This window comes from Cajanus cajan, chromosome 5 (assembly GCF_000230855.2).
Source record: "Cajanus cajan strain Asha chromosome 5, NIPB_CcT2T_4, whole genome shotgun sequence".
NCBI classification, from domain to species: Eukaryota; Viridiplantae; Streptophyta; class Magnoliopsida; order Fabales; family Fabaceae; genus Cajanus; species Cajanus cajan.
Window position 1 is genome coordinate 9,382,999 of NC_138521.1, and position 12,020 is coordinate 9,395,018.

Sequence of the window (12,020 nt, forward strand, 5' to 3'; positions counted from 1 at the left end):
ATTGAGCCGCCACTAGCCCATTATAATTGTGGATTGTCCACTATGATTCCATTCTTCCTTTATCGTTTTACAATGATAATTAGTTTAACACATAGAGAGCTAATTTCCTTTTGCTGAATATTAAAAGATAACACTCATAATGGGTTTTGGATGAGGAATTTTAAAATTTATTAGTTTTAAAATTTTAATATTTATAAAATTGACTAATATTTAGTTCTATAAAATTTAATCTTAAGAATTTAGTTTTATTTACGACAAAAAATAAATTATCTTATCCAAATTAAAAATTTAAAAATTTAAATTAACATCTTCAAGTAAAATACTTAAAAAAATAGTAGAAAATAAAATTAAAATAATTTAAAATTTAAAAATTTTAAATTTATTAAATTTTTCATTCAAATACGTAGAGATAAAAATTTCCAATTGATATCCAAAAATTAATGGTTGAACTTCAAGGTAACAGGGGAGAGTGATTGGGGTATGGCTCTCTGGATTTGAAAGTGTATGTAAGAAAGAGATATTGGAATCCGAATTTGATAATTGATGCAAAGATTGCTCTATAGTTCTTTCAATTAATCGTGTTTAATATTTTGTGGGTACATGTATAGTTATTTAGTGAGTGGTTCTGTGCTTACTTGAGAACTAATATTTTAGCGTGTATTAAATATTTATTATCATATATAAATAAATAAATAAATTTCAATATATAAATCCTAATCTCAAATCCTTTTAAACCAATGAGACTTAACTTGGTTGAATAAGTAAAACTTTGGGATAAGGTTCGATAAATTAAAAAAAAAAAAAAAAATCTTATAAACCATTCAATTTTTTACTAATTTGTTTAACTTGAGAAGTCATTTCTTATATCAAATCAATTATAAATCCCCAACCTGTTTGAATTATAAAAAAAAAAGGTTTTAATTAGAAAATGATTAATGAGAGGATCAAGTTCATGTAATTTTCAAAATAAAGGGACTTGATTTACTAAGAATGGTAGGCTAAAATGGCACACAAACTAAATTAAAGGGATGAAATGTCAAATTAAAACATTCATTTATATTTAAAGCTTTCAAACACTTATGATTTGACTTTTTATTCTTAATTTAAACTACTCAATTAATAATTTCCTTTGTTAATTGTTAGAGCAAAATAATGTGTTTACATTGTTTAAGTTTGGATTGACGAAATGATTAAACATTCTGTGTTAACATGAAATAAGAATGATCTATTTAATAAAAAAAATTTCATATTCAATTTTAGTTATGTGAAAAAAAAATATATTTAGACTAACAATAGTTACACTACTATAAATAAAAATTAAAAAAAAAAAAAAAAGATTAATCCCAATGAGCTAGAAGATACCCATGTTGAAAAAAAAAATAATAATAATCTGTGTGTAGTTTGAAATTTGAATAGAGAAGTTACATTTTAGGTGAATGTTGAAAATAAATGCCAAAACCAGAACTATGTTTATGATTGAGCAAATGTTCCGAATGGCTATCAGTACACTAGTAAGTCATAATCATAGCGAAACATGATACTATCTATTACTTAATCTTCGACTCTTATAATGGAAAGCAACACCAGATGAAATCAATTTAGCTTCATCCACCATGAAGCATGATATGCATGTATATACTTTTCACTCTCCCCTTTAATCAAAAACCAATACATTAACTTAGATCTTAACACCAATATTAACAAGAGCACGAAGACAATTTCTTCATCTCACTGATTTCCAATTCAGTACCCAAGAGTACATCAACCTTTGTTCCTTTGAGTGAGGTAACATTATTGTCACCATTCTCCTTCCCATTACCACATTCCAAAGCTTTTTTGGACACTACCCTGTTGATCTCTTCTAGCAACTTGAGAAATGCACTCTCCACGTTGTCACCACTGAGAGCTGAAGTCTCAGAGAAGAATAGGCCCTGGTCCTCAGCAAACTCCACTGCATCTTCAGTTAGCACCATTCTCAGGTCCACAAGATCAGCTTTGTTCCCAACCAACATGATCACAATGGAGCTATCTGCGTGTGCACGCAGTTCCTCAACCCACCTAGCAACATGATCAAACGATTGTCTTTTGGTTATGTCGTACACCAGCATGGCCCCTAATGCACCTCTGTAGTATGCACTTGTTACAGCTCTGTACCTACACCAATAACAAAATTTACATGTATATCTTATGTTAAATTTGTGACAATTTATCTGCACCAAAATGATCAAGTATTATCAGTAATAGTTTAACAATAAGTTATATGTTGGAGTGACTAGTGTGAATGTATGAAGCCACATTAGATAGAAATCATCAAGTTAAGTAACATGTAAGCCAAAATGACATCTTTTAAAGTTGAGTTGGATGAATCATTAGAATCGATTTAGTGATAAGAGTCTTACATTTGTACCTTGTTGTCATTATTATAATTCTTCCGGATAAAAAAAAAAAAAAAGTTAAGTTGGATACTTAGATGTGGGTTAAGTTTACTCGTGTAGTTTGGTCATAACTTCACATTCCCTAACATGTTACTTTATCATTAAATCAGAGTTTGCAATTTTGAATTCATAGGATTCTGGTGAACTTTTTCAAATCTGGGCATGTTCTATGTATGTAGAATATGACAATGTGGACGGGCTTAGATGTTTAGCAGCATTACAGTCTCCCGAAACTGTTAACTGTCTCATTCCAACTCCTATATATAGAACATTAATGTGACTTTTGGAGCCTAAACAAAGAAAATGGAATAAATACCTATAAAACAAAAGTCAAAATCATGTCCTTCTTGGCCATGGATGTTGCCCAAGTCAAATTTACATCGCATTGAATAATATAATAAGTAATAACCTTTGAATGGAGGCACCATCATTGAAACTCAATGTATATCCACCCTTTAGTTCAAGGGAATGACAAGAAAAGTAGACAAAGAATTAAACACAAGCATGAATGAGAGAGAGAGAGAATGTGATGCACCTTTCTTGGCCAGCAGTGTCCCAGATCTGAGCCTTGATGACTTTGCCATTAATAGTGACAGTCCTAGTCTGAAATTCAACTCCAATGGTGGACTTTGAGTCAAAGCAGAACTCATTCTTTGCAAACCTCGAGAGAATTTGAGTCTTTCCAACTGCTGAGTCCCCTATGACCACCACCTTGAACACATAATCGATTTTCTCCTGAACATCATAATCTATTTTCTCAGCATCAACCCCATTCATTTCCTGGTTCATTTTGTTCCCAATACAAGGAAAGAACTTGACAAAGAATTGGTCAATATGGTTGGTACCTTGGCCTTATTCTTCCCCAGCAAATTAATATAAAACTTGGACTTGGTATAAACTAATGGTCTTAGGGGTGAGTAGAAGCAAGAAAAGGAACAGGGAATTTAGTTGAAAATTTATGAACAGGACAAAATCAATGTTGAATCACTAGTGGCAAAAGTATAGGCAAGAAAAGGGGGTCCAGTTCTGTGTCTCACTTTTAATATTATGATGCACTATTATTGTACTTTATTGCGGGGATGCCTTCTGCTGCTGATACATCAAGAGATTTAATTTAGCATATGGTGATAGCCGTAAAGGAAAACAGGAATATAAATTAATCAAAAATCAACCAAAAACTAAAATGTTATGGTGGTTTGCCTCAGGTTAAGGGAACCTGAAATCATGAATTTTTGAATGGTTCAAGTGTCTACTATTTCAGATCACTTTGGTCTTAATTTAAGGCGCAATCCAAGGGTACATGACTCTTCTTTCCATGATTTTCCCCCTTTTTTCATTTGCTCTATTGCTTTCATCTAATATAATGATTTGTGTCTAGCAAATGGTCATCTAAGATTGTGGTGATGATTCAATGGTTTCTTAAAATAGTTTTTTTTTTTCATCAGAAGAAGAAAAAAAAAAGTAGGGTGGCCTTGAACATTGGGGGATCCCCTAGTGTTGATACAATGAAGAAACAATTCGGGAAAATCCCAAAAATCAAGCTGAAATGTAACACGGTCCAACTTTTTTTTTTCCCTCCTAATTATTTAATTGAATTATATAAAATATCCACAAAATAAATGAAAGATGTATCTTTATTATTTTGGGGGAAAATGACAAAAACAAAATTAGGAAAAGTAAAATGACTCTCAAATAATATTATTTTCTATAATTTTTTTTTGTCAAAAGATATAATTCATATAATATCTCAAATTGATAATTAAAAATTAATTTACCCTCATATAACTTGCATTGATGAAATATTGTTGTCTATATTCTTAACAAAAGAATATCCTTTTTTCTATATATATTATTGATAAAGGTATATTATTAATAAAGGTATATTTCTTGTAACTTCTTTCAATCCACTTTTTCTCTCTTGTCATTTTTTTTATTAAGTTTTATTTTCTGTCTTTTGTATTTTGTAAATTCATTTTCCAAAGTTCTCACAATCTCTAATTAATCACCCACTCTATCTCTCTCTTTTATTTTTTAAAAATACTGGAGCATGAAGTGTAATCTCTAATTAATCACCCACTTTATCTCTCAATTTTTTTTTAAAAAAAAATATAGGAGCATGAAGTGTGTTTCTTTCTCCCTAATATTTTATAACTTAAGCATATCAAAATGATTCATCTCAATGTAATCAGTTAAATGAGTTGAATTGGTTCTAACTATTTAAAATATTTTTAAAATAAATTCAACTCAATTCAATCTATCATTTGACTGTGTTGATTTTTTTTTTCAAAACTTTTATTTATTGTCACCAATAAAAATTTATAATTGTAGATTTATTGATGTTAGTGAACTAAAATATTAATGTTTCGATAAATTGAAGTTGAATCTAGTGAAAAAAAAAGTTTTTCATAATGTGGTGAACTAAAGTTCAAATATCTGCCCGAAGAAGTAATCATATTTAATATTTGATTGTGTTATAATTGTCTGTTTTTTAATATATATATATATATATATATATATATATATATATATATTATTTTGATGTTTATATTTTTTTATCTTTTAAAATTATTGGTAATGATAGATATATTTGATTTCTTAAATATTTAGATGATATGGCTTTATTTTCTTTTATTTTTATTTTATTTGATTGGTCAATTCTTAAATCATCTTATATGGATTGTTTTTTCTTTTTTTAAGGTTAAAATAATATTTTATTTCGTATAGTTTTACTTATTTAACCTTTTGGTTTCTATAATTTATAATAGATATTTTTAATTTCTATACTTACTTTTTCAATCATTTTTAATCCTATAGTTTAAGATAGATTTTTTAGTTCTTATGTTAATATAACAAATGTATTAATTCAATTTTCTATATCTTATATCCACTTTATATTACTAGAATTATTTTAAAAATAGATAACATTATAAAAAGAAATAACGATAAAAGTAAAAGGATTAAAAAATTAAAAATATAAAAATTAAAAAAATATATATTAAATTATAAAGACTAAAAAAACTTTTAAAAAATAAATATAAACTTAAAAAATCTATTTTTTTTATTAGAACTAAAAAGTAAAAGATGTAAAATTATAATAATTAAAAAAAATATTTTAAACCTTTTTTTAGTAATGAAAAGTCAATTCAACTTTGTAACGACCCGCCTAACTGTTCCACAACAAACAACACCATATAGAATAGAGTATGCATATAAATTATAAAATATATACATAGGTCTAGTCTGGGGTTAAAGAGTCAATATACAAAATACATCAAAATAACTACACTAAGTAGCCAAAAACCACAAACATCAGCTCCATCTATCAGCTACCGACCTGCTACTATCTTCCAGCCTAACCCTGCTCTGCTCCCATACACAGTATGATCATTGTAGTCCAAACAACATGGAGATAGATAAGGGTAAGCTAGTGAAAAGAATCAGCATATATAGAAATTATAAACAGCTACAGCTTATCAGCACATCATTAAGTTCAACAAAGTTGATACACAACACAGCACAACATACATCATTCAGCAAAATCACATCAAACAGCTTATGCATCGTCACGCATTTCAACTCGGAGATCTCCTACAACAGCTCAGCCTTACGGCCTACAACAACTCAACCTTACGACCCACAACAGCTGAGCCTTACGACCTACAATAACTCAGCTTTACGGCCTACAACAGTTTATAATCAACATTCAGCACAGCACAACATAGCAGCATTAACAACATACAACACAGCTCAACTTTACATCAATACAGCTTAAACATCATACGACATTAACAACATAGACAGCATACAACTCAGTTCGGCTTAACCACATCATTCAACATGAACATCTCATAGCACAACTCATCATTACTCAACACAACAACATACAACATTAACAGCATTAATCAGCATTATCAAGAAAGAACACATCCGCGCCCGGCGCAATCATAGTTGTGCCCGGCGTGGACCAACCAGAGAGCTCCAAAGTGTAACGACCCACCCTAGGCTGCCACATCCAGAAACAACCAATATGACAACTAAAACAAAGTTGATACACAACACAGCACAACATACATCATTCAGCAAAATCACATCAAACAGCTTATGCATCGTCACGCATTTCAACTCGGAGATCTCCTACAACAGCTCAGCCTTACGGCCTACAGCAACTCAACCTTACGGCCCACAACAACTCAGCCTTACGACCTACAATAACTTAGCTTTACGGCCTACAACAGTTTATAATCAACATTCAGCACAACACAACATAGCAGCATTAACAGCATACAACACAGCTCAACTTTACATCAATACAGCTTAAACATCATACGACATTAACAACATAGACAGCATACAACTCAGTTCGGCTTAACCACATAATTCAACATGAACATCTCATAGCACAACTCATCATTACTCAACACAACAACATACAACATTAACAGCATTAATCAGCATTATCAAGAAAGAACACATCCGCGCCCGGCGCAATCATAGTTGCGCCCGGCGTGGACCAACCAGAGAGCTCCAAAGTGTAACGACCCACCCTAGGCTGCCACATCCAGAAACAACCAATATGACAACTAAAATAAAATAATATATAATTTAGAAAAAGAGAGCAAAGGCCAACTACACTAGAGTGTAAATATACAATAACGTATAAATTGTTTCCAAAATATATAACATATTTTTATAACAGAGTCATCATCCTCAGTAAGATTATACAGTAATCCAAAAAGCTAACATCATGAAAATATAAGATAGACACCCTAGGTGCTGGTCAAGCTCTAAGCCTAGCCACTTCTCAAAGTAGCTATCAAAAGAATCCTTGCTATCTCAAAGCATAACACCTGATCTGCTCCCCCACATAGTGAGATCATCACAGTCCACATCATGGAAATATAAGGGTTTCCACGTATAAAACCAACCATAGTATAATAAAATATCATTAAAATAGATGTTTCATTAACAGTATATATCCATACCAAAGAAGTGACAACATTATAAACAGTTATTTCCATGCCAAATATAAACCAATCCAAAATCCAATGTATACACATCCATGCCAATGCATACATATTCTATGATAATAAAGAATCCATAACCAATGTATACAATCCATACCAATGCATACATATTCCACATCCAAACCAAAATCACACCACTGTATAATTTCATGATGTAACCAACACATCCAAACCAAATGTTGGCCTAACACATCCAAACCAAGTGTTGATTCGGTGAAACATGTCATCAAACCATGTCACACACCTAACCTCTCATGGAAAATATACAGTTGAATTACGTCGTCACGTAACCCTGGTGATCATGGCCACTTCATCCATCGGTATGACTCGGTCTTGCCCCCATATACCGGTAGCAAATAGAATACTTAGGAGAGTACTTCAGAATCCACCTAACATCTGAAGTGATTTATTATATAACCTTTGAAAAAGTTCCATATTGGAATCCTCACCATGGGATTCCCAAATTCCATATTTTTCCAAGATTATATCCTGATCTCACCAAGAGATCTAATCTATACCATAATCTTACTCCTCTAAGTTCTATTAGTTTTCCAAACCACACACATATAGCATATTCCATAATTACATACAAACTTTTCCATAACCATGCCAAATCATTCAATATAATAACATAAATAATTAAACACCTAAAACAACCATCAACTTAAACAAATGACAATCTTCATATAAACATAATAGCATATTAAAAGTTATACTACCCCTATCATGCTCATACATACTAGATTAAGTCTTATAAGTACTACCCTTACTAGGATAAACAAGAGTCGAAACTAGGGCAGAACCTCTTTCTCTGGATTTCTCTTCCTCTCTCTCCTCTTTTCTTTCCCCTCATCTCTCTTTCTTTCTCTATCCCTCCTCTTTCTCTCTCTAGGATCTCCTCCTCTCAAATTCTCAATTTCCCAACACCCCAGCCCCCTATTTATAGAATTCTACCTTACCTAACCCGGAACGGCTCGTTCCAAAAGCGGAACACCCGTTCTGGGCCTGAAAAATCTACGTAAGTTTTAGAACTGGAACGGCCCGTTCCGGGACTCATCCAGAATGGCCCATTCTCCTTCTGGAACGGCCCGTTCTCCTTTTGGAACGGCCTGTTCTCGGCCCGTTCTCAGCTTTAAACCTAGTTCATTTTTGGTGCTTGGAACGCCCCGTTCCGCTTTTGGAACAGCCCGTTCCAAGTTACCAAAACACTCTATACCTTTAAAAAAAAATTCCAAAAATTCCATTAATAAATAATTAAAAAAAATGGTATTACAATTCTCCCCAATAGCAAAAATTTTCGTCCTCGAAAATTCACTTACTTAAAAAGAGATATGGGTATTGATCCTTCATCCTATCTTCCAACTCCCAAGTGGCTTCATTAGTAACCTCATCCCAAATAACCTTTACCAAATTGATAGATTTACCCCGCAACTGTTTAACTTTCTTATCTACCACTGAAACTGGCTGTTTCTCAAAAGTTAAATTCTCCTTAATTTGCACTGCCTCTGATTTCAAGACATGACTCGGATCGTGAATATACTTCCTCAGTTGTGAAACATGGAACACATCATGCAGATTAGACAGGAATGGAGGTAATGCAATTTGATATGCCATTGGTCCAATCCTCTTGAGAATTTGACATGGCCCAATAAACTTAGGATTCAACTTCTTAGCTTTGATAGCTCTTCCCACACCTGTGGTAGGAGTTACCTTCAAAAAGACATGTTCTCCCTCTGAAAACTCCAAAGGTTTCCTCCTCTTGTCTGAATAAGACTTTTGCCGATTCTGAGCAGCTCTCATTCTTTCCTAAATTTGTTTCACCTTTTCAGTAGTCTGTAAGATGATATCTGGCCCCACCATTATTGATTCTCCCTCTTTAAACCAACACAAAGGTGTTTGACACTTCCTCCCATATAGAGCCTCAAATGGTGCCATTCCTATACTTGCATGAAAACTGTTATTATAAGTGAACTCGACCAAAGGCAACATCTCTTCCCAACTCCCTAGATGATCCAAAATACAAGCCCTCAACAAGTCCTCCAAAGATTGGATAGTCCTCTCAGACTGCCCATCAGTCTGTGGGTGGTAAGCAAAACTGAGTCTCAACTTAGTCCCTAACGCCTGATGCAAATTCTTCCAAAATCGAGAAGTAAAACGAAGATCCCTATCAGAGATGATACTGGAGGGCACACCATGTAATCTAACAATCTCCTTAATATACAACTGAGTTAACTTTTCCAAGGACCACTTTATATTCACTAGAAGAAAATGAGCACACTTAGTTAATCTATGGACGATCACCCAAATAGAATCACAATTCTTAGCAGACCTTGGTAATCCAACAACAAAATCCATGGTTATACTATCCCATTTCCATTCTGGCACTTCCATCACTTGTAACAAAGCTCCTGGTTTTTTATGTTCTACTTTAGCTTTCTGAAACATAATGCAAGATGCAACATACCCGGCTATCTCCCTCTTCATACCATTCCACCAAAACATTTTCTTCAAATCTTGATACATTTTTGTCATACCCGGATGTACACTCAACTTGCTCTTATGACCTTCCTCAAGTATCAACTTCTTCAACTCTTTATCTTGTGGAATACAAACTCTACCCTTGTAGCTCAAAACTCCATCCATATCTTGTTCAAATCCTTCAGCTTTCTCAGAACCCAACAACTCACTAACCTTATTCAATCCCATATCCTGAACTTGTTTTTGTTTCACCATCTCCAAGAAATCACTAGTAATGGTAGTCATACCACAACTAATAAAATCTGGGGCAACTACAACGTTAAGATTCATATCCCTAAATTTCTCTACTAACTCCATCTCTTTAACCATCATGTTAGACATATGAAGAGATTTTCTGCTCAAAGCATCTGCTACCACATTCGCTTTACCTGGATGGTACATTAACTGAAAGTCATAATCTTTCAAAAACTCAATCCACCTCCTTTGCCTCATATTTAACTCTTTCTGATCAAACAAATATTTTAGACTCTTATGATCACTGAACACATCAAACTTTGCTCCATAGAGATAATGCCTCCAAATTTTCAAAGCAAAAACCACCGCAGCCAACTCTAGATCATGCGTAGAATAATTTCATTCATGAGTTTTTAACTGCCTAAATGCATAGGCCACAACCTGTCTATCTTGCATAAGAACACATCCTAAACCTTGATGAGATGCATCACAATAAACCTCAAAAGATTTATTAGGATCTGGCAGAATCAACACTAGAGACGACGTCAGCTTTTCCTTTAACTCTTGAAAACTCCTTTCACACTCCTCCGTCCATATAAAAGGATGATCCTTCCTGGTCAGCTGTGTCAAAGGCATAACTATTTTAGAAAATCCTTCTATGAATCTTCTATAATAGCCAACCAATCCCACAAAACCTCTAACTTCAGTAACTGATTTCTGACGCTCCCACCTCAAAATCGCTTCCACCTTAGTAGTATCAACTGCAATTCCTTGTGCAGAAATCACATGACCCAAGAACTTAACTTCAGATAACCAAAATTCACATTTCGACAACTTTGCAAATAATTGTTTCTCCTTCAATACCTGCAAAACTATCCTCAAATGTTCTCTATGTTCTTCCATAGATTTAAAATAAACCAGAATATCATCAATGAACACCACCACAAACTTATCCAGAAAGGGACTGAAAATCCTGTTCATATAATCCATGAAAATAGCTGGAGCATTCGTCACTCCAAAAGGCATGACAACATACTCATAATGGCCATACCGAGTCCTGAAAGCAGTCTTTGGTATGTCCTCCTCCTTTACCCGAATCTGGTGATACCCAGACCTCAAATCAATCTTGGAGAAAACAGAAGCTCCCATTAACTGATTCATCAAATCATCTATCCTTGGCAATGGATACTTATTCTTGATTGTCAATTTATTTAACTGTCTGTAATCCACACATAACCTCACGCCACCATCCTTCTTCTTTACCAACAACACTGGTGCTCCCCACGGAGATACACTAGGTCTGATCATTTGCTTCTCCAAAAGCTCTTCAACCTGCTTCTTCAATTCAGACAACTCTACTGGTGCCATTCTATAAGGAGAAATAGACACTGGTCCCACCCCTGGTATAAGATCAATACTAAACTCCAACTCTCGTTTTGGTGGTAACCCCGGAACATCATCCGAAAAAACTTCTAGGAAATCTCTGACAACATCGATACTATTCAACAACTTTTCATTCTCTACACTGATAAAAGATAGGATCATGAACCCAAAAGCTCCACCCTTCAACAACCCATCCACCTGTCCATTAGAAATAAATCTCTCCTGTTCAACAGTAGGAAAGATTAATCTCTTCTCTGAACAATCTATCAAAATTCTGTTGGCAGAAAGCCAATCCATCCCTAAAATCACATCCAAATCAGATAAAGGTAAACAAAACAAATTCACTTTATAACAATGCCCTTCCACCTCCACTAAACATCTTAAACAAACCTCAGAAGTCAAAACAGAACCTGAAGTTGGAGTAGAAACAACTAGATCCACACACAAGGAACTCAACCAAATTTAA

At 33.5% G+C, this 12,020-nt stretch overlaps 1 protein-coding gene across 1 annotated transcript; it reads right to left on the reverse strand.

The window, feature by feature from the left end:
- Positions 1 to 1,439: 1,439 nt before the first annotated feature.
- LOC109808106 (ras-related protein RABA3) lies at positions 1,440 to 3,444 on the reverse strand. The gene is made up of 2 exons (XM_020370950.3): positions 2,971 to 3,444; positions 1,440 to 2,154 (listed from the first exon to the last, which is right to left on the reverse strand). Exons 1-2 carry the CDS (start codon positions 3,222 to 3,224, stop codon positions 1,698 to 1,700), a joined length of 711 nt encoding a protein of 236 aa, XP_020226539.2. The 5' UTR covers positions 3,225 to 3,444; the 3' UTR covers positions 1,440 to 1,697.
- Positions 3,445 to 12,020: the final 8,576 nt, after the last annotated feature.

What these genes read in the sequence shown, in the direction of transcription:
- LOC109808106 (XM_020370950.3), bottom strand. Translation starts at nt 3,224, where the DNA reads ATGAACCAGGAAATGAATGGGGTTGATGCTGAGAAAATAGATTATGAT. An exon ending in GACACTGCTGGCCAAGAAAG is followed by an intron (nt 2,155 to 2,970) that starts GTGCATCACATT and finishes TTATTGGTGTAG; the next exon opens with GTACAGAGCTGTAACAAGTG.